Source organism: Danio rerio, chromosome 15 (assembly GCF_049306965.1).
Source record: "Danio rerio strain Tuebingen ecotype United States chromosome 15, GRCz12tu, whole genome shotgun sequence".
NCBI classification, from domain to species: domain Eukaryota; kingdom Metazoa; phylum Chordata; class Actinopteri; order Cypriniformes; family Danionidae; genus Danio; species Danio rerio.
The window spans coordinates 17,901,854-17,925,965 of NC_133190.1; the positions used below are offsets into that span (position 1 = coordinate 17,901,854).

General features: G+C 36.5%; 2 protein-coding genes and 1 long non-coding RNA gene across 7 annotated transcripts in view; 1 reads left to right on the forward strand and 2 right to left on the reverse strand.

Annotated features, from left to right (window-relative positions):
• Positions 1-24,112, reverse strand: part of LOC141377804 (uncharacterized) — a 304,437-nt gene that overhangs the window by 113,819 nt on the left and 166,506 nt on the right. The gene's annotated exons all lie outside the window — the stretch shown is intronic.
• Positions 1-24,112, reverse strand: part of rab34a (RAB34, member RAS oncogene family a) — a 626,412-nt gene that overhangs the window by 11,912 nt on the left and 590,388 nt on the right. The gene's annotated exons all lie outside the window — the stretch shown is intronic.
• Positions 1-24,112, forward strand: part of nek8 (NIMA-related kinase 8) — a 45,527-nt gene that overhangs the window by 3,397 nt on the left and 18,018 nt on the right. For 2 of the 4 annotated variants that reach the window (XM_073922699.1, XM_073922701.1), the window contains exons 2-10: positions 9,313-9,518; positions 11,095-11,327; positions 11,408-11,539; positions 13,767-13,975; positions 15,949-16,028; positions 16,179-16,366; positions 16,454-16,601; positions 20,728-20,804; positions 23,902-24,019. In XM_073922699.1, coding sequence (XP_073778800.1) covers positions 9,383-9,518; positions 11,095-11,327; positions 11,408-11,539; positions 13,767-13,975; positions 15,949-16,028; positions 16,179-16,366; positions 16,454-16,601; positions 20,728-20,804; positions 23,902-24,019 — 1,321 coding nt within the window. In that variant the 5' untranslated portion in view covers positions 9,313-9,382. Of the gene's footprint in view, positions 1-7,537; positions 7,622-9,312; positions 9,519-11,094; positions 11,328-11,407; positions 11,540-13,766; positions 13,976-15,948; positions 16,029-16,178; positions 16,367-16,453; positions 16,602-20,727; positions 20,805-23,901; positions 24,020-24,112 lie in introns of those variants that run through there. The other 2 variants (XM_073922700.1, NM_139077.2) reach the window with 2 other exon arrangements.

A 24,112-nucleotide genomic window follows, 5' to 3' on the forward strand; every position in this document is an offset into this window, starting at 1 on the left:
TTTGGACTGTGAGGGAAACTGGAGCACCCGGAGGAAACCCACGCGAAGGCAGGGAGAACATGCAAACTCCACACAGAAACGCCAACTGAGCCGAGGTTCGAATCAGCGACCTTATATATATACTCATCAGCCACTTTATTAGGTACACCTTACTAGTTTGCTAGTACTGGGTTGGACCCACTTCTGCCTTCAGAACGACCTTAATCCTTCATGTCATGGATTCAACAAGGTACTGGAAATATTTCTCAAAGATTTTGGTCCATATTGACATGATAGCATCACACAGTTGCTGCTGATTTGTCGGCAGTACATGTTCCACCATATCAACAGCTCTAATGGATTGAGATCTGGTGACTGTGGAGGCCATTTGAGTACAGTGAACTCATTGCTATGTTCAAGAAACCAGTCTGAGATGATTTGTGCTTTATGACATGGCGCGTTATCCTGCCGGAAGTAGCCATCAGAAGATGGGTACACTGTGGTCATAAAAGGATGGACATGGTCAGCAACAATACTCAGGTAGGTTGTGAACCCTAGAGATGGTTGTTTGTGAATATCCCAGTAGATCTACAGTTTCTGAAACACTCAGAGCAGCCTGTCTGGCACTAACAACTATGCCACATTCAAATATCACTTAAATCACCTTTCTTCCCCATTCTGATGCTCAGTTTGAACTGTAGCAGACCATCTCGAACATGTCTACATGCCTAAGTGCATTAAGTTGCTACCATGTGATCGACTGATTAGAAATTTGCATTAATGAGTAGTTGGACAGGTGTACCTAATAAAGTGGCCGGTGTATGTATGTCAAGACATACAGCACATCAAAATACTTTTCAGAGTGTCATGCTTCAGTCAATTTAAAAAGGTAAATAGAAACTTCTGTTTCTATTAAGCCATTTTTTAGTTTAGATCATGCCACTGATATGCTAACAAACAAACTACAATAAATGCTGTAAATCTGAAAGTATAAAGAGAATCATACTGAAACTCAGATTAACTAACTTGTAGTTTGCATGCGAGGACAGCATAAACTTAAAGCCTTCTTCACTCATATTTTCGAGCCTTCTCCATGTAATCATTCAGGTCACTGAGTTTCAACCTAAGATGACATGAAACATTTTTTTTAGATCATTTGAGTCAGATAATACTGCAAAACTCTGAACTTTATAAACAAAAGAACATTAGGCTGAAACTTATTTTATTAGTCTTCACAGCTTTGAAACTCTGCATTTACTTTTCTGGAACCAGCTCGGTTGCATATTTGTTTCATCCTGTAAAGCACAATGTAATCCCCGTTTGAAATGTTATATGTTACAGAATGTGAAAGTCAGTGATCAGGAATGTTCAGTGTTGTTTAGACTCACCGGAACTCCTTGCAATTAAAAAGAACAATATATGAGGCGAAAGGGCTCTGCCGAAACTCATTCTCACAGGCGTTGTCTTATTCATATCTGTTTGCAGGGAAAAAAAAAACTCTTGCAGTATCTTTTTGAAATGCTTTTAGAGGATTTAAAAATACCTTCTGAACTGACAGGATGTATTATTGGGTCAGTGTGTTTTGCAGATCTAGGGGTTTTCACTGTTAAATAAAATTATAACAGTAAAAATACTTTGACTAAAAATACACAGACATATTTTTAAAAATGGTAACACTTTCCAATAATATTTTATTTGTTAACATTATTTAATAAACTTAGTTACCATGAACTAAACTGTTAAAACAACAAATGTTTCATTTAAAATTTTGACAAAACTAAATATGTATTATTAAAATTACACTGGTCAGATGTTGCATGAACAGAGAGAGACAGAGAGATTATATGCTGTGAAAAACTTGCGAAATAAATTTACTTAACAATTGTATTTAAATTGAATTGAAACAGAATTTTTTAGATTTTCCTTTTCTTTCCTGGACATTTGGCTATAGATCAGAAAAAAATAAACTCACATACATTTACAAACCATAAAATGAATAAAATTATGTTGGGTACATTTTTCTGTAAGGTAAAAAAAATCTTCTCGGGTTATATTCAATAGAATTCAAAAATTGTAATTAAATAAACAAAAACAAAAAACAGGTTCCTCACCTGAGATCAAGAGGAAACATTAATTTTGCAAACAAGGAGTTTTTGTGTGCTACTGAGATCTAGAACCCCTTATTTAGCAGAATGCTAATAACTTGAAATGGTCAATAAGGTCATGAGGTCACCGTGGCTCAATTTCTCTTCACTTTACCATTATATGAAAATCAAAGTGACACCATAATAGTCAGGGTGTCTACTGGTCACAGTGACCGGTTTTACCTGAATTATTATGTGTTGTTGAAAATAATCTGTGATTCAACCTTCTTTAAAGATCAGTCTTAAATAGGATTTCAATTTTGCCAGTCAGCTTTAACATTTATTCATTTTCTTTTTGGCTTAGTCCATTTTTTAATCTGGGGTCACCATAGTGGAATGAACCGTTAACTTATCCAGCACATGCTTTACGCAGCGGATGCCCTTTCAGCTGCATCCCATCTTTGGGAATTTTTTTTAAATCTGTTTTCCTGCGTTTAGCACTTGGGTTTTAGCTACTTTAGTATATATCTTAAAAACTACCAATAGGCATTAGTGCTTTAACATTGGGTAATTAGCTATTAAATAAACAATTTTTTATAGGTGGGGATAGATCCATTTTTTGATTCTAAATTAATCTCACTATAATCTTGGAATTAATCCAGATCAAAATAGCTCATTTGAATTCTGCTGAAGCCATTTAAAATATGTGTGCTACTCAAATAATGACTTAAAGTAAGTATTTTTAAATGGGTTTTTTAAGCTAGGTGGCGCATTAGACCAGGTGCTCATCTCCGGTTTCCAAAACGAATCACAAACTGCTTGAGAAACTGTTCTACTATGAAAATTGGTGATGAAAATAAATGATGTTCAATAAGATGTACTTGTGTTTACTACCTGTTTATTCCGTTAACCATGAATTTTGAACTGTAGGCCTACATAAGCTGCAAACAGCAATTTTTGTCATAATTTAAATGAACAGAAATGGAATTAAGATGCGGAGTGTGCATATATTAATGCCATTATTGAAGTAAACACCGCAATCAAACTATAACCATCATGTAGGACTTTTCCCCATATTTTTCAACAAGATCCACACACGTGGCTGTCATTAAAGGACCGCACACACACACACGCACGCACGTATGCACGCACACACACACACACGAAATGCAGAAGTTTTTTCTTTCTATTTGGCGTGCGTTATTAAATTCCATAACACTCTCACCAGTCCTTACTCCTAATTTGCATCTAATAGGTTTGTCATGGGGGCATGAATGAATGTGAAACAGCCAAACTGCAGTTAAAGTCACCCAAAATTACAGGAAACTCTTACATGAAAGCACTTCAAGTAAACACCTTAATTATATTATTAGCCACTTTCACACTGTGATAACGGTAAATATCTGGAAAATTTCCAGAACAACTTTACCGGTAAATTCATAAAAGCGCTGTTCACACAGGCAAGGACGTTACGGAATTTGTGCAGAAAAGACCATTCACACATCCATTCCAAAATGCCGGTAAATTCTGACATCATTAACCAGAAATGATCCCTAAACGGCTGCACTTGTATTTGTAAACATGTGACTACATTACAAACTCTGAGGATAGATAAGTATGGTGAACAACTTCAATGAAAACATATGGAGGAACACTTTCACATGTCGAGATGTTTATAATATGCGTGTGTGTGTGCTTGCTCTCACTGGCCGCTTTACGTGCACACGTGTCCGAGCTTGAAGGTAAACAAACATCAGTTATCCTAAGCATTTTATTGATATTTTTAACCCAGTTGGCATTAAGAATGATCATAGAAACATTATCTGACTAACATCTAGCTGCTTAATGTGCCTGGAAAAATAATCACAGGCTTTTATTCTCATAAACAGCGCGGACGTGAATGCGTCTGAGTGTTCTGATTGGCTAAAGTAGATGTCTTTCGTCAGCACGTTCTAGACGTGAACGGACTCTTTCCGGCAATCTTCCTTCTGCGTTCACACAGCGCAGCATTCTGGCAAATTACCGGTAATGTTACAACTTCTCTTTCCGGAAAATAGCCAGAACAAATTTACTGGTATTTTCAAAAAGGGCCTGTTCACACATACAGACCTTTCCAGAAAATTGCTGAGATTAAATAACTAGATTACAGATGTCCATGTTAACGTAGTCAGTAGGCTGTTTCTCAATTCCAAGAACGCAGAGAATGGACTTGCGTTCTTGTAGAGTGCGGTCTTGCCAGGTGTCCTCGGAAGAACGAACTCAGGAGACCGCGAGGGCAGAGAACGCGTCCTTTGAGAAATGGGATGCTGCGTTCTTCCTGATGGTCATGTGACCTTCACGTGTTTTAAATGGAAATTATTTAAACATTACAGCACTCATACAACGATTTATTGTTTTTCCTCTCTTCAAAATATATACTTTGCATAAAAACATTAGAAATATATGTTGCACAATATAAATAAAACAGATTTTAATACGAATTTCAGCAAACAAACAACCCTTAATGTGTTTATTCCTTTATTAAGATGTTCATGTTAATGTTTACTTTCACCGTTTCATTTAGGGAAACTCCTGAGGTAAATAAGTGATATCTCTAAACTTTAATAATAAATCTAAATAAAATGCAGCGCTTCCCACCTCCAGTCGCAATGACTTCTGGGACTTCCAGAGCGAGTTCGGTGCTCAAGTCAGCATCAGTGCGTCCTCGATATCAAGAACACATCCGGGAAGTTTCACGCGTCCTCCGTACTTGCGGTCTTGAGTATTGGAACTGAACTTAGGCAGCTGATGATGACGTTTCACGAGAACACGAGGACGCAAGACCGCTGAAGAACGCATATTGAGAAACAGCCCCTAGTGTCTTCAAAGTAAGTGAAAGATTCAGAAGGGCATCCTGCTGATTTGATTCAGAAGGGCATTTTTTGTCAGATGGCTCACCGGTTTGACTTGTTATTCATTTTAAAAAGCGCCTGGTCCATTTTATTTGTATGTTTTACTCGAACGCATAAACTCTACAGGTGCCTGATAATTAGATGTGGAGCTAACATTAATCAGGTTTACTCTAGTAAACTGCATCCATGTTAGCATGTCACATTTGTTGTGGTAATTTCACAGTAGGAATACACACAGGTACACCCAAAAACCGCCACCCAACAATCGTGGCTTAGCAACCGTAGCTACGCGCAGGAGGTCTGTCAAGCTTTCGAGAGAGGGAAACAAGCTAAAGCATTGTGCATATGAACATGCAAACTCCACACAGAAACGCCAACTGAGCCGAGCCGAGGTTCGAACCAGCAACCCAGCGACCTTCTTGCTGGATCAAGCTCTGTGAGGGGCACTAAAAGAGTGGAGTTAAGTTGGTTTTGTTTTTAATATTCCAGACACAGTCATAATAGACGGCAACAACTCACACACCCCTTAACCTAAAAAGATCTAAACTGTGTTTCCTACAAATACACAAAGCAGGTTATGTTTCCCAGCGGTCTTTCCTTTTGTTTTTTGATCGATATCATGAGCACTGCTCCCTTTAAGCTCTCGCCATAGTAGTCGTACTAATAGTGATCATATTTTCATCTGTTTTAAGCTATTCAATTTTAAATTACATATCAACAGAACAAAACCGAAATGTGATCACAAACTGAGCCCTTGCGATTAATATACTTCACCCGCAGCTGTTTTTCAGTCATTTATAACCCCCATGTCCATGTCAAAGCTACAATTCACAGAAGTTTTTGGCTGTTTTTTTGAGATTTAGTCATTGGTGACGGCGTTATATCAGGTTAGTGTCTGCTTTTATATTTGATGTTGGATTAATATTTGCTGGTAGGGAAAATCTATTTGTTAATTTCTACTATTTGTATTTTGATTAGCATTTTAATTTATTTATTTCTTCCATTTAACTGCAAACTAGAATAGAAACTGGATAAAGAGCACACAAACATACTAAGAGTAATAGGTATTGTACATTGTTATGGGCCAATTATGCTAATATATGGAACAAATCCATCAATTTCGCCTTTCTGGCTGCTCTTTCTATGAATGAATTATGTAGAAGCACTGTCCATGTATGTTTCCTCGTAGATAAGTGATGCTATATTTCATTGCACAACAATAGTCTATCAGTATTTTTGGCTAAAAAAGAGAAATCACGATTTAATTTGTTATTATAAGATTATTTTAAAATTTCACTTCTGCTAACTAATTACACATTTAGTTACTTTTTTAAAGAGTGCAACATTGTATTATACAGTGGTGTAAAATAACAAATTATAAATACTCAAACTAGTGTAATTGAGTAGTTTTTCTTAGGAATCATAATTTACTAAGTAGTTTTAAAAATGTGTACTTTTACTTTCCCTTGAGTACATTTTTAGTGGAGTGTTGGTAGTTCTACTCCACTACTTTCCTTCAACCTGCAGTCACTACTAAAGATCAGTCCTGTGATTCCTGTACAGTCAAATCACACATAGAAGATAAATCACATCATAATGAACTACCTCAAGACATGGGGGATTTATAATTGCAGCAAACTGTTTGGAAGCATTAAAAGTGTCACACGCAATGACCCAGAGTCTGTTTAGATGCATGTCACTGATGACATTTGTTTACTGTGATGACCAAAATGGCCTTAACACTCAGTAGGCACAAGATGTTTAACATGGTATTGAGGTTGCGGGGATGTTGCAGTTGTCTAACATCGAACCTACAAACAAGCAAATATTCACGTTTAATGGTGTTACAGCTTCATGTTGTGTGGATGTTACCACTATGAAGTCTATCAGATGTTGGATTTTGGTTGCCACACCTTATGAATAAATGTCAGTATTTAATGTCAATATGACGTTGGTGTATATATTGGCTTGATGTTGGATTTTGGTCACTTTCTAACACAACCTAAATTCAACCAAATATCAACATCATTTGACGCCATTATTGGACATCAAAATAACATTGTCCTAGACGCTGGCAACACATTGAACTTTTCCGAGTGTAATACTCAATACTCACTACTCTTGAGTACTTTTGAAAGGGCTAAGTTACTTTTTACTCATACTTTGAGTAATATTTACAACAAATATTTTTTACTGTAACATTACTTGCACTACCTGTTTAGCCAAGTAATGGTACTTTTACTTAATTTAATATTTTAATAATTTTTAGTACTCTTTCTACCACTGGTAATATATTACTTTTCCCAAACATTTTTCCTCCCAAGGTTTATTTATCTTACCTTAAGAAACAGCCAACACAAATGATTATTCAGCCAGACAAACTGAACACAGCCTCATTGACTTTTCAGTTTACGTTATACAAAAAGCAAACTTTAATACTGGTTACGAGTTGCTGACTCATAAAAGGTCATATATTTACTATCATAACTACAAAATTTGACAAATCGACGGATTCAGAGCAAGTTCCCCCTCGGCTGCTGTATTTTGTCCCCTATAGAACTCTGTAGGGGTACAGGAAGTGTTGCCTAGTGACGGGGCGCGTTTTGGAGCCAGCGAAAACATGGAGAAGTATGAGAAGATTAAAGTGGTCGGCAGAGGAGCTTTCGGGTAACTTAAATAAAACTACTAACGCATTATTAGTTCGCATCGTGGCTTTTAGTGACGTCTGAAGTTTATTGCTTTATAAAAATAACACGTCTTTACACTATAATAAACTCAAAAGTTTTACTTGAGAAACTGGAGCACTTTACTTCTGGAGCTCTTCTCAGAATGAGAGCTAACGGAATATAACTTACAGGATCGGTTTCTCGCGTTTCCGCATTCCTTCAGAGACATTATCACTGTTCAACTGCTTATAGTGGCATTGTGACTGTCAATAGGATTTCCTCACTGACCATTTTAAAGTGAAAAGAGCTGTTAGTCAACAGATCGATCTTCTCTTTTATCATTTACATGTCAAAGGGAACATTTACAAAGTTACTTTCGGAAATTCTATTTTAGCTACAACTTTGATGGAAACGCAGGAGCAAACATGGCAATGCACGTATGCTGTAAATGTACTTGTAAGCGTATTAATCACTGATATTAAAATACTTGTATAGATCAGCGTTGTTGAAGAAGGGAATAGGTTGTACCTAATAAAAGTATGCATAATGTGTCAAATGAAAGCCTAAAATTAAAAAAAGAAGAAACTAAAAGGAGTAACTTTACTTTAAGCAATGTAAAAAGTACATTTGTATTCATTGTTTTTGAAAATGACTGATGTAAACAAACCTACATGAAAAAAAATTAACTTATTCAATAGTGTAAGAAAACTATAATTGTAATATTTATTGACATTAATGCTTCCACTTCTAAAACCTTTCACAACAATCTATGTCATTTATTTTACAAAAGCTATACAGTGGAAGATTTTTTCGATTTTTAATATGCTTTTTACACTAAGGAAAATGGTCTTGTTAAGACATGTTTGCTAAAAGATTCTTTAGGGAACCAACAATAGTTCTTCTACACTTAAATATTAAGCTTTTTTGTTGTTGAAAATGGTTCACAGAGAACTTTTAACATCCATAAAACTTTTATATTCCACAATTTTTTTTTTCCAGTACAAAATGGGTTTTATTCTTTCATTCGTTTTCTATCAGCTTAGTCCCTTTATTAACCTGGGGTTGCCAAAGCGGAATGATCCGCCAACTTATCCAGCATATGTTTTACGCAGCGGATGCCCTTCCTGCCACAACCCATCACTGAGAAACACCCATACACAGTCATGTCTTTGGACTGGGGGAAACCTGAGCACCTGGAGGAAACCCACGTTAACACGGGGAGAACATGCAAACTCCTCACAGAAATGCCAACTGACTTTTTTTTTTCTCCCACTGAACACAATATGTTTTATTTTAGGAAACATTTAAATATTTTGGAACAGTAAACATGTCCGGCTAAATAATTAAAATAAATGATTGACTTCTGCTTTCTTCTTTAATTACAAAAGCACAGATTTCTTTACAACACATAAAAAAACCTTACATATACCTTAGGAATGATATAACAAAAAATGTTAAACAAAAAAACCTTGACTTTTCCAAACTACAGTAAACCTTAAAACCGGTTATCATCCCATGCCTAGTTCACACACTCTTAAGTGCACTATTAAGCAGTGTATACATAAATGCTCTTTTAAAAAAAGTTAAAGTCTAGTTATATTTCTCAAGGGAAAAGATGCAACTGATATCAGTATCCTTAGACCTAAAGCTGCTGCTGTGAATGTAATAAATCCACGTATTGTTGTGTGTCAGGATCGTGCACCTCTGTCGCAGACGCACTGATAGTGCGCTGGTGATCTTGAAGGAGATTCCCGTCGAGCAGATGACCCGTGATGAACGTCTGGCAGCTCAGAATGAATGCCAAGTCCTCAAGCTTCTCAGCCACCCCAACATTATTGAGTACTATGAAAACTTCCTGGAGGACAAGGCACTAATGATCGCAATGGAGTACGCCCCAGGCATGCACTATCTTCACTCATTTTCTGATGTTTTACTTGTTTAAAACAGGAACAAAATGCTTTATATTTCTTTATAAGAGCTTTATGCTTTATATTTCTTAGAGATAATAATAACAACACATTACAAGATAGTCTATTATAGCTTAATAAAAATAAAACAGGCTGCATTGTTTAGGACATTGACCTCTTTCTTTTAGTTATTTCTTTACAGAATTCAACAGAAGGGTTTTGATACATGTGCATTTATTTATTTCATTTTAAAAGTTGTTTCAATTTGTACTTTTCTGCTACATTTAATGGAGCTTTTTGGAACTTGTATCCTTAATTATTATAAATGCATTTTGTTTAGGCTGAAAATTATATTTTATTTGATTATTTTTTTAACAATGTAAATTCAAAAATTTAATCTAAAGTTTTTTATTTTTTGGAAATTGTACACTTAAGTATTGTAAATGCTGATGTAAATGCTAAAGACTGTACAAATTTTTTTTGGTGGCCAATTTAATTTTATTTAATTTTACTTAATTTTATTATTTTTTGAATAATGTAAAATCTAACATTTAATCTTAAGTTTTTATTTGTGGAAGTTGTACACTTAAGTATTGTAAATGCTAATGTAAATGCTAAGGACTGTACATGTTTTTTTTGTGGCACAATTAAATTAAATTATATAAAATTTTAATTTATTTTATTTTATTATTTTTTAATAATGTAAAATGTAAAATATTATCTATTTTTTTATTCTTGGAAGTTGTATACTTAAGTATTGTAAATGCTAAGGACTATACATGTTTTTTGGTGGCACAATTTAATTTAATTTTAAAATTTAATTTAGTTTAATTTAATTTACATTTTTAATTTAATTTAATTTATTGTTTTTTTAATAATTTAACATCTAAAATTTAATCTAATGTTTTTATTTTTGGTAGTTGTATACTTAAGTATTGTAAATGCTAATGTAAATGCTAAGAACTGTAAACGTTTATTTTTAATTTTTTGGTGGCAAATTTTATTTTATTTTATTGGTGGGGTATGGTTTTATTTGTTGTACAGACTTTATTCTATCATATGATATAATTTAAAATTTTCATTTGTCATACCAGACATGTTTGTTTCATACAACATTTATTTTAAAAGACATGTGTTTGTGTTATTAGGTTAGGTTAGGTTAGGTTAAGTTAGGTTACTTTATTTATACCAAAGGTAGATTTGGTTTGCTATCAAGAGTCCTCATTTCATAACAGTGCCACACAAAAAACTCACACAGTGACAACATCAAATGGACATAAAGACATAAAACAGAAACATACAAAACACTCTTCCTAAACAAATAAACAAACAACAACAACAACAACAATAAAGAATCAACAATCACTTCAAGTGTCCACCCCCAAATAAATGTTTAAAACAATCTATAAAATGTCAAATATACAAGTCACAGAAATACTTCTGCTTATGCAAAAATAAGATTCTTTACTATACTATTTTTTGAACTTTTTGAGTTATTAATGTTATTAACATTTTGAAGCAGCATGCATACAGTCTGTAATAAATTGTCTCTTTCTGATTACTGTAGGTGGAACTCTGGCTGATTACATACAGAAGCGCTGCAACTCCCTGTTGGATGAGGACACTATTTTACATTTCTTTGTTCAGATCTTACTGGCCCTTTATCATGTACACAACAAACTCATCCTACATCGAGACCTAAAAACCCAGAACATCCTCCTGGACAAGCACCAGATGATTGTCAAAATAGGAGATTTCGGGATCTCCAAGATCCTCGTCAGCAAAAGCAAAGCTTATACTGTAAGTCCCAGATGATGACATTGATTTGGTTTTGACAGAATGTAATTCAGTTACAGTTCAGATTCTGCTATTCTCGACAGGTTGTTGGGACGCCGTGTTATATCTCTCCGGAACTGTGTGAGGGAAAGCCATACAACCAGAAGAGCGACATTTGGGCCCTCGGCTGTGTGCTTTATGAGCTTGCTAGTCTCAAGAGAGCCTTTGAAGCAGCGGTAAGATGTATTTCCTTTACTGATGATTCTTTAAGATTAGACACTGCAGAGGCCAAGACTCTCAAGACTCAAAGGTCTTTTTCATTCATTTTCCTTCGTCTTAGTCCCTTATTTATAAAGGGTCACCACAGCAGAACGAACCACCAACTATTCCAGCATATGTTTTACGCAGCGAACGCCCTTCCAGGCACAACTCAGTACTGGGAAACACCCATACACTCTCACTCACTCGTACACTACGGCCAATTTTGCTTACCCAGTTCACTTACAGTGCATGCTTTTGGGGGAAACTGGAGCAGCCAGAGGAAACCCACACGAACACGGGGAGAACATGCAAACTCCACACAGAAATGCCAACTGACCCAGCTGGGAATCAAACCAGTGCCCTTCTTGTTGTGAGGCGCTAACCACTGAGCCACTGCCCCACCCTGTTTTTTTTATTCACCTCTTGATTTTAAGATTTTTAAATCCATTATATGCGCACATGTTGGCTAAAGATGCAAATAGATGATGGTTAATATTAAAAACTCTGAGTTGAATCTTTCTTTTTGAGGGTCAATAACTTTATTTTTTTAGGATTTATAATTTGCCTGATTTTATACATTTTATTTAAGAATGTATTAGAAAATTGATATTTTTCAGGCTGTTCCCACTGTAGTGATAAAAACAACATTCCCAAAACCTCCTGTATGAAAACTCTTGACTCTAATGGTCTAACTGGCTTTTACAGAGTTAGCTTAGCAAAACCTACAGCGAACAAAGTTTGGGGACCACAAAAAATACATCTAGGCTAGTCAGATCATAAATGCTTCAGGTTACGTGCATTCACCACGCGCACACCCTGCGCAGCAAAGGGCGTGGCCAAAGGTGCTGTAATGTCATAGCAGAGAGAGCTAAAATGCGGTCCAAATGCTGCTATTTCCACAGAGCTTCTTGTGTTTCTGTATTTGGGCTTCCAAAGGACATGACACAAAGACAGAAGTGTTTACAGAGAATTGTTCTAGATAAAAAAAGATATAGCTAGTATTTGACAAAGGAGAACTTCCAGAATCTCTTCCAGTTCAGTGCTGGATTCGGCTAAACTCCTCCAACTGACGAAGCTGTGGATTGTGGGCCACAATCATACCTGCCAACACTCCCGTTGTTTTTCCCGGGAGTCTCCCAGACCCATCTTCTGCCCATCTCCCGTATTGTTCTGTACCCTCTCCCCCCACCCTCCTTCTCAACTTTTGGATACAATGCGGCTAGCTTTTTGGTTCATTCCACATGCGCACCGAACCCAACGTACAACCATCTTCATACCCGCTCCCTCTCTCAGTTAGCGTGCACCTACCCCCCACTTTACAACTAACGGTATGTTGTAGCAAGGATGTAAACAAGGATATAAACAACAGGAAATGCTGTTTGGCACCGCTAACAGTTTAGCTACAAATTCATATTTATCAGTCAAACTGCTGTAAACAGCCACAATCTTCATTGTGTCATGTGGCCACTTTCTGAGCATTCTACATCTCAAAAACAAACTCGCAAAAGTAATGAGAACATTTTATATTACTTACACATGCTTATTCCGAATATATGTGAAAGGGACTTGTCCGATTTTTTTAGAGAGCAGGCGTGAGGTTCAGCTGTGCATTTCATTTTTCTGTTGGGCCTTTCAGAGGAACTTGGAAATACGAAATTCATGTTAGCTGAGTAGCTGTATATAAGATGTAGCTACATATAAGATATATGAAAAAATACTGTCATTTTCTACAACTGAAGCATTTGAACACATTGCTTTGCATCTTATAAACACAGCCAAGCCTCAAAAATACACTGTGGTCCAAGCCTTTTAATTTTGACTAGTTATAAAAAATGCAATTCTTAATCAACTTGGGCCGTGTGGTGAACTACTAGTAAATGTATGCAAAAAGCTAAATTTGCACACACAACATTTGTGTAAATGTATTTTTTTCTGGGTGTTCATTATATTTTTTAAATTATGGAGTGAAAAGAGATTCCTAAAATCCTCTCTGTAAAAAGCTTTGACTCTAAAATGTAAAAAAAAAAAAAAAAAAATACACAAGAATTTTGATCCAGACTTCGTCCTGTGTTCTGATTTTTGCACTAGAAAATGTATGCAAGTTAGTACATATTTAATGCAATAATATATTTTTTGAATTTAGAAAACACATTTTTTTAAATAAATGTTGAATGATAAGCTGTGCATCTTGTCTGTTTTCAGAACCTGCCAGCCTTGGTGCTGAAGATCATGAGTGGCACATTTGCCCCCATATCAGATCGTTACAGTCCTGAGTTGAGACAGCTGATTCTCAACATGCTGAATCTAGACCCATCCAAAAGGCCCCAGCTCAATGAGATAATGGCTCACGCCATCTGCATCAGGCCTCTGCTCAATCTCTACACTGACATCGGCAATGTCAAAATGCGCAGGTGGGGGTTGATTTATTTTAGTTGCATTTTTTTAATGAATATTTAAAGTATTGTAAATACATTTTATTTGTGTCGATTGCATATGCTTATATAAATGTGTAATGTTTTTCTATTTGAGTTGTATTATTATTATGGATCTATTTGTGTTACTTTTCTGCCACATATAAGGGTTTGGAACTTGTGGTAAGTATTGTATCTGTAGTTGTTTTTTTTTAATTTAATGTATTTTAATATATATGTTGTTACTTTACTTTTCTACCAAACTGTTTTCAGACACTTTACAAATGTATAAATATATTTTACATTTAATGTAATTAGTTTGTTTATTATTATTATTATTATTATTATTATTATTATTATTATTATTATATTAATAATAATTAAAAAATTATTTATTTTTGGCCTTTTTTTATATTAGATAGTAATCAGACAGGAAGCGAGGTGGAAGAGAGAGAAGGGGGTAGGGTTGGGAAATGTTCTCGAGCCGGGATTCTAACTCGGGACGCCCTGAAGAGCTACCGCAACATACAGTTGAAACCAGAAGTTTACATACACTGTATAAAAAGGCACATAACCATTTAAAAATGTCAGATATTAATGTGACTAATTTTTTCTCTTTTAGGTAAGTTAGGATTATCAAATTAGTTTCTGTTATGCTTAATAGCAGAATAATGAGAGAGATATTTTTTGAGGAATTGTTATATCTTCTCTTGAAAGTCAAATTTACATACAATAAGATTATTATGCCTCTCAAAAAGCTCAGATGATGGTGTGTGTCAAGGTTTTGGAAGATTCTAATTGGCTAATTGACAACATTTGAGTTACTTGGAGGCACAACTGTAGAATAGTATTTAAGGAAAACCTGAAATACACTGCTTCCTTGTGTGACAACATGGGAAAATCAACAAGCCAGAATCAACAAACAACAAAAAAAAAAAAAAGCCAGATAACAGTTTGCTAAATTACACTGGTAAAAGAATATTTTTGGAGACATTTTCTGTGGTGTGATGGAACTAAGATTGAACTGTTTGGCCATAATGACCAGTGTTACATTTGGAGGACAAAGGGGAAAGCTTATGGGGGCGGCAGCATCATGTTGTGGGGCTGTTTGGCTGCAGGAGGGACTGGTCCACTTCACAGCATAGATGGCATCATGAAAAAAGAACATCATGTAGAAATATTGAAGAACATCTCAAGACATCAGCCAGGAAATTAAAACTTGGCCACAAATGGGTCTTCCAAACAGACTATGACTCCAAGCATACTGCCAAATTATTTAAAATGTGCTTTAAGTATAACAGAGTGAATGTTTTGGAGTGGCCATCACAAAGCCCTGATCTCAATCCTAAAGAAAATTTGTGGGCAGAGTTGAAAAGCTTGTGCGAGCAAGACAGCCTACAAATCAGACTCAGTTACACCAATTCTGTCATGAGGGATGGGCCAAAACTCCTTTAAACTATTGTGAGAAGCTTGTGGAAGAATACCCAAAACATTTGAAGAGTTACACAGTTTCAAAGCAAAGCAAAAAAAACAAAAAACAAAAAAAACAAGAAAATGTATGTAAACTTTTGACTGTCTAGAAATTAAAATATAAATATTTAAAAAATATTCTGACATTTAGCTAATGTAAATCATTTAGGTAATCCTGACAGACTTAAACATTTAGTATGATTTACCCTTCAGACATTTAAAAAATGGTTATGTTCCTTTTTTTAGAGTGTATGTAAACTTCTGGTTTTAACGGTATGTTGGCACGCTAACCACTAGGCTATTGTGCTGAAAGTTTATTGTTTTTAAACCTTAGATTTTTATAATATTTCTATTTAGTTCTTTCTAGTTATTTTTCATGTACTTTTCCACCTCATTTAATTACACTGGTTTTGGATTGTGGTTTAGCTTCAAAATATAAATAATAGTATGAACTCCGTTTGCCTGCCTTTTGTAATTAATTATTAAAATTATTCTGTTTTTAGAATAGAAAAGCCACTTTCTAATGTACAAGCAGGCCCTCATGGCAGACCTGGTGGTTGGATAACCAGTACCAGAACCAGAGGTGGGATGTAACTTTCTTAAAAATGCTCTTAATTTACAAATTCCATGAATACAGCCTCTTAAACATGTATAAATCAAATCCTGTTGCTTATTGATATTTCTAAAGATATTTGTTCTGGTGCCATTATTCTAACTTCTTCGACTTTGCCAGGAGGTCTGTCCAGTCTGACGTCCTCAAAGATGATGCACCCGCTGCCTTTATCCTCAGTCTACACCTGGGGCAGTGGCATTTCAACTCCCCTGCGTCTGTCCATGTTAAACACTGAGGTCATTCAAGTGTCTCTGGGACGCACACAGAAGATGGGAGTCACCAAATCAGGGAGGCTCATCACATGGGAGGTGTGATGCTCATTTTGCATTTGGATTAAATATAAATCAGATTTTATTGCATTTTTTATGTCTTATGCTGTTTTGGCTGTATGCCAGGCGCCCTCGGTTGGATCCGGTGAGCCCACTCTGCCTGGCGCTGTTGAGCAGATGCAGCCCCAGTTCATCTCCCGCTTCCTAGAGGGCCAGTCTGGAGTCACCATCAAATCTGTGTCCTGTGGAGACCTCTTCACCACCTGCCTAACAGGTGTGCCTCCTAGGCTACATCCACACGAAGCTAGAGCTTTTCCTGTCAGATCCTTTTTTGGCTCATTTAAAACAATTTCAGTAAACACAGAGACATCTCAAGAATATCTGCGTACACACAAAAACACTGAAAATGACAGAACAATTTATTTGTCATTAATTATGTTACTGAGATACAGAAAAAATGGAGAAGACGTCTTCATCTTTGGTAGCATATGAATGTAGTACACTATTGTTGTTGTAATTTGCTTCCATCCACCTATTTTTAAGCTCATTTTGGATAAGCACATAAAAAAACGGTTGGTGGAAGCACCAAGATGTGCATAGATTAAGAAAATGCGCATAAAAAACATTTGTATAACTGAGTAGGATAAACTTTCTATTCGATAAGAAAAGATGCGCATAAACCATGATAAAATTACTTTTACCGAACAAATTCCAGAATGCACATTAATAAGGTCATGTGATTTTGTTATAAGAGATCATGTTATGATCAAAATGTGTGTGAATAGACAAATCAGCAAGCTGAGCACATGGAAAACATCTGGAATGTTGTTATGGTCATTCTAAAACGCCTTAACCCTTTCAGTATTAGTGATATTTTATTATTACTGACACGCCACCTCATGTTCATTGCCATTCATTGTTGATATTTGGCGCCAGTTAATCAGGAAGTGACGATTTTGTTCGCTTTGACTCATTGGATGAAAATGTTGCTTTAGTTACATGTCTCTTATGCGATATTCCAGTTTTGCACATAAATTTAATTTGCATCTTTAAATGGAAACATAGCTGTTGTTACATGAGGTAGCATTGACAAGACAGGCTGATGACGTCATGGTTTTAATAAAATTTACTGGGTTGCGTTTCCCAAACAACAACGTAACTGGTCACAGAAATATCATAGTATGATGCATCATTTGGCAAAAGAACAATGTAGTGATGAGTGTTTCCAAAATCCCGTAGTTTTTTTGTCGCAGATCTATCGTTTGAACCACATTAGTAATAACGTAAAACGGCCATGAAAATGCTTTTAACGGGGTGGAGTAACAACTTCTTTAGAGAAGAACCCCATAATTCCTTTGTGCAAATTATATTGTTTTACACGCACATGCATTTAAAAAAAATCCAATATTAGTTTTGGTAAAAACATGCACTTGCTTTCCATAATAATTGTAATATATGTACAGTTGAAACCAACACTTACACTCTTAAAAAAGGAACATAACCATTTTTAAAAAAATGTCTGATGGTAAATCATACTAAACGTTTACTATTTTAGGTCTGTTAGAATTACCTAAATGATTTACATTTGCTAAATGCCAGAATAATGAGAGTTTTTTTTTCTCTCAAGATTTTTTACTAATTTCTAGACAGTTAAAGGTTTACATACTTTTCATTTTGGCCCATTCCTCCTGTCAGAATTGGTGTAACTGAGTCCGATTTGTTGGCTGTCTTGCTTGCACAAGCTTTTTCAACTCTGCCCACAAATTTTCTATAGGAATGAGATCAGGGCTTTGTGATGGCCACTCCAAAACATTCCCTCTGTTGTCCTTAAAGCACATTTTAACTAATTTGGCAGTATGCTTAGTGTTTCCTGTGTTGCCTGTGTTTCCTTTACAAATATCATTGAGAACATTACATATTCTATTCTAAAACATAAACTCACTTACAAACGCTAACACATATTCGAATATCATATATAGATCATATAAATAAATAATGAGGCTATTTATTAGCAAATGAAATTTAATATTTATTATTTATAAGAAAATTTTAAAAATCCTACTTTAATAATATTATTAATAATATCGATGATGATGATGATGATAATGATGATTATTATTAGGATATTGTTTATTTATTTGTTTTCACAAGCTTTGGAGACATAACATAAATTTCAAAAACCGTGTGAGCCCACCCGCAAGAGGAGGTGAAGGAAAGTTGTATCAAATATTAAAATCTGACTCCCAGACAAATCTAACTCCGCTTCGCGTGCACATGCATCAACTCAAAGCGGTTTATTATGACTCTTTTATTGATCATTTTTTCCCACAATTGACAGCAAGAACAAACACAGCATTGTCTGATTGACCAGCAGCACCTAATAATGTTCAAAAGAATTTAAAACACAAAATGGGATGAATTTATACCCAATTTCTAAAGTAAAATCATGTAATAGGTAGTGTAATCTACACAACATTAAGTGCAGTGTGTGGGTGAGAGGGGGCAGCGTTTTGATGTGATCCGGTTATGTTGTGGTTCTGTTCTGTGACTGCCGGTGTTGGTTGCTGTATGGTTAACAATTTTGACAGTTTAAGTAACTAGGTTAATTTCGATTTATTCATTCATTCATTTTCTTTTCGGCTTAGTCCCTTTATTAATAAGGGGTCGCCACAGCGGAATGAACCACCAACTTATCCAGCATATGTTTTACGCAGCAGATGCCCTTCTAGCTACAACCGATCGCAGGAAAACACCCATACGCACTCATTCACACACATACACTATTGAAAATTTAGTTTATTAACCTATAGCACATGTCTTTGTACATGGGGGTGAAAGCGGAGCTCCTGGAGGAAACCCACGCAAACACGGGGAGAACATGCAAACTTCACACAGAAACGCCTACTTACCCAACCAGAGCTGTGAGGCAATTGTGCTTCCCACTTAGCCACTGTGCTGCCCTCATTTTGATTTAAATCTATTAAAAATATTTTTTAGAGTTTTTGTGCGGTTGGGTGGGTTTTGGACAGCTTTTGGGGTGGAAAAAATCCACTATATCTGGCAACACTTTCTCATGCATTAATATGATGCGAATTCGCTGGTCAGATTTCACCAAGCTTGAATTTTGGAATGCAGCATGTGAAACTTGTCGTGCAAACTTGGGTTTCCGGTCTGGCACCTTTGCATGCGTATGAATGGAGGTCAATGGGGGGAAAAGTGCTGTTTGACCATGCCTTTATGGGTTCTTACTAGTCATGAGACATCATGTCACTTGCTCTAGATTACTCATGCGATGTTTTTCGCCTCACACAAATTTTCCAATTGAGCTGAATCATTTGAAGTTCTGCAGAAGACACGATTGAGGTGAATTTCACACATTTACTTGAAATGTGTTGTGCAATCTACATAATTTGCACAGCCAGTTTACCTCTGTTCGTGCTTTATGTTATTTTAAAAATCCAGTGTGGATTAAGGGCCATTATTTTGCTTCATACTGCTTAACGTCACATGTCTGGAAAATAATATACTGATATGATGACACATTACATTTCTTTCTGTGGTAATCCACATTCATTTTACAAGTCCCCTAGAGTTAAACAGATTTACCATTTTTAATTTATTCAACCAATCTTCAAGTCTTGTGGGGGGTCTTTAGCTTAGCTTAGCTTAGCTTAGCATAGGTCATTGAATCTAATTAGAACAGGTTCTTCAGATTCTAGGCTGATATATCTAGGAACTATACTCCCATTCTGGAATTATAAACAAGGAACTTTGCTGCCATACAATGGCTGCATCAGGCACAATGAAATCAGTCCCTATCAATATCAGTTCCTATATAATCCTAGAAAATAGCAACTTTTCATATTCCACAGATCGGCTGAATGGTTTAATAATGGTTTAACTGTCTAACTCTTGGTGGTCTTGAAAAATAAGCCTATTTCCCCCCAAAAAGTGGATTGTTTTTTTAAGTGATCGATTTTTACCCTGAAGCTGCAAAGATGACTAAATACTCAAAATGAAGCACAGACTAATTTAAACATTTTTGATAACGTTTAAAAAAGGATGAATGACAACGTAGTTACCCCTTTTTAGTAGCTGTCCAACAGAGCTCATTAAGCGCCATTTGTTCGCGCTGCTAAAGCTAATCTCTTGTCCCCTGGTGTTGTAGCACAGCGGTGTACATTTGTCTGCTCTAAAGTAAAGGATATGCTGTTACCATTCTTCTCTGCAGGGGAATCATTAGTCACTAGCAGTTACAGAGGATTAAAAGACCTTGCTTCCGGTTCAGTCGCTCTTCTCATGCAGTGCTGTGCTCTGGCAGACAAACTATTGTTTTTTAATTCTTGTTTACCATCAGCAGCGACTATAATCTGCTCAATTTGCTTTGGGTTGTTTTGCAGATAGAGGTATAATCATGACGTTTGGAAGTGGAAGCAATGGTTGTCTTGGACATGGGAACTTTAATGATGTGACACAGGTAGGTTATAGAGATGTGTTGTTTTACTGTGGTATACTGATGTTTGCAAAGGCATGCTAAAGATTCAAACAAACTAACCACAAGTTTTGACCCCAGAGAACCCAATGACCCATAGTAATGTGCTTAAATGCCCAGCCGACCCATAGTAATGGGCTAAAACAGACATTCAGAACACCTTGGTAACTGCACAGAAATACATTGGAAACCACCCATCACACCCAAAATACCCTGGAAACCTTAGTTGTGTTATAACAACACATTCCCAACACACTATAAACCCCAGAACACCCTAGAAGTAGAAACTCCATAGCAATGTATTTAAAAACAAAGAATACCTTAGCAAGTGCATAGCAACACCTTGATAGCAATTTACAACACACTTACAACGCCCAGAACACCATAGAAACACCACAGCAGCATTCTGAAAACAGTAAGAACATCTTAGCAACTACATAGCAACACACTGACAACCAGACACAACCCCAAGAACACCACAGAAGAGTCTAGAAATGCCATAGCAATGTGCTAAAAACACAAAGAATACCTTAGCAAGTGTACCTGAATACCTGAGCTAAACTGAACTGAACTGAACTTAAACACTAAAAACTGAACTACACTGTTCCTGTTACTATGACCATTTATGTGAAGCTGCTTTGACACAATCTACATTGTAAAAGCGCTATACGAATAGAGCTGAATTGAAAGTGCATAGCAACACCTTGATAAAAACACACAACACCCAGAAACGCAACATCAATGTTCTGAAAACAATAAAAACACCTTAGCAACTGCATAGCAACACCAATAACACTCTAGAAACTTTCTGGGTGTGTGCTAAAACACTCAGAATGCTTTAGTATCTGCAAAGTAACACAATGACAACAATCCAAAGCAAAACACAGTAGAAATGACTCAGAGTACATTAGTAACAGCATATCAACACATGGCAACCACCCACAACACACTGGAAACCCCTAGAAGTAGAAACTCCATAGCAATGTGTTTAAAAACACAAAGAATATCTTAGAAAGTGCCTAGCAACACCTTGATAGCAACACAACACACTTGCAACAACCAGAACACAATAGAAACACCATAGCAACATTGTGAAAACAAGAACACTTTGGCAACTGCATAGCAACACATTGACAGCCACCCTCGACACTAAGAACACCACCAAAATGCTAAAGAAATGTCCTAAAAACACAAATAATACCTTAGCAACTGCATAGCAACACATTGACAACCCTCCACAGAACTAAGAACAGCCTAGAAACGCCATAGCAATGTGCTAAAAACACAAAGAATACCTTAGCAAGTGCGTAGCAACACCTTGATAACAAAATAACAGACTTGCAACACCCAGAACACCACAGAAACACCCCAGGAATGTTCTGAAAACAGTAAAAACATCTTAGCAACTGCATAACAACTCATTGACAATGACCCACAATACCAAGAACACCCTGGAAACGTTTTGGGTGTGTGCTAAACACACAGGATGCTTTAGTATCTGCATTGCAACACCATGACAACAATCCCCCACACACTAGCAACACTTAGAACACAGTAGAAATCACTCAGACCACAATAGTAACTGCTCAGCAATATACTGGCAATCATCGAAAACATTCTAAAAACACCAAAGCAAAAGCAGTGTGCTAACACTTATAACTCTTCTCCATAGCAACACCTTAGCAACCCTTAGAAGTCCCTACCCACCTAACAATTTTAGTTCATTCATTCATTTTCTTTTCGGCTTAGTCCCTTTATTAATCCAGGGTCACCACAGCGGAATGAACCGCCATCTTATCCAGCATTAGTATTATGCAGCGGATGCCCTTCCAGCTGCAACCTATCTCTGGGAAACATCCATACACACTCATTCACACTCATACACTACGGCCAATTTGGCCTACCCAATTCACCTGTACTGCATGTCTTTGGACTGTGGGGGAAACCGGAGAACCTGGAGGAAACCCACACAAACACAGGGAGAACATGCAAACTCTGCTCAGAAACGCAAACTGACCCAGCCAAGGCTCGAACCAGCAACCTTTTTGCACTACCTACTGCGCCACCACGTCACCCACAATTTTAGTTATATAAATTTATTCTAAATTCATTCAAAACATCCAGTTTTTTAAAATCATGTAATAATGTTTTTTTTGTCATAATAACATCATTCAAAGGGTTTTCAAAACATTGCAGACTTGAGTTATTTTACATTTATATTTAGTGTTTCTACAGGTGGTTTGTCAAGCCCACTCACCTGTGTGAAGCACTCTTCAAAATGCACAGTGCTTGTGTCGGTTAATGTGTGAGTGAGATGAATGACTGTGTTTTCTACAGGTGGTTTGTGAAACCCACTCACCTGTTCGAGGCACACTCAGAATTTCTTGTATTTTGAGTTAGTGAGTGATGAGGTGGGGGAAAGAAGAGGGATCTAAGATGTACTCATCGGGGTTCAGGTGCTTTTGGAACATATGGGGTTTAAGCTGTTGTTGAAGGATACCAGTGAATCTACAGTCCATGTGGGAATGGAAAGATCATTCCACCAGCATGGAACATTGAATGAAAAGGTTTTGGAAATTGACTTATAGCCTTGCTGTGATGGTACCACAAGGCGGTGCTCACACCCCGACCGGAGGCTCCTGGATGGGTTGTAGACCCTCAGGAGCAAGTGGTTGGTAAGAGGGTACAGTGCCAGTAGCTGTTCTGTAACCAATGCAGATTAAGAGATAAAAGAAGGTGTTACATGGGTTCTCTTGGGCTCAAGTTCTAAGAACGGTTTTCTCTCGACGTTACAAAAGAATGTTCTAAAACATTATTTTAATAAAGTTTTGTGCTAAAATTTACACCACTATTAAGTAACGTTACAGAATATTTTGAGAGCGCTTCCTGTTAGTTTTGTATAAACTTTAGAGTAATGTGCTACACCACATTAGCAACTGCATAGCAATGCAATGGCAACATACCATAAAATTGTAGCAACGTGGTGGATCACAAAAAAACACCAATTAAAATATCCTTAAAATGTAAAAGTCCTGCAGTTTTAATTGTATTTATGATCTCCGTTCCTTGTGTTTGTATTTAGCCCAAGATAGTGGAGGCTCTGCTGGGTTATGAGCTGGTTCAAGTGTCTTGTGGAGCATCCCACGTCCTGGCAGTGACCAACGAGCGAGAGGTTTTCTCCTGGGGCCGAGGAGACAACGGTAAATGAGCAACATCACTTGTCAGGGTTTCTCCTTTGTACTCTTGTAGACAGCAGCAGAGCCTCCAGGCAGACCTGGCGTTTTCTGCTCCAA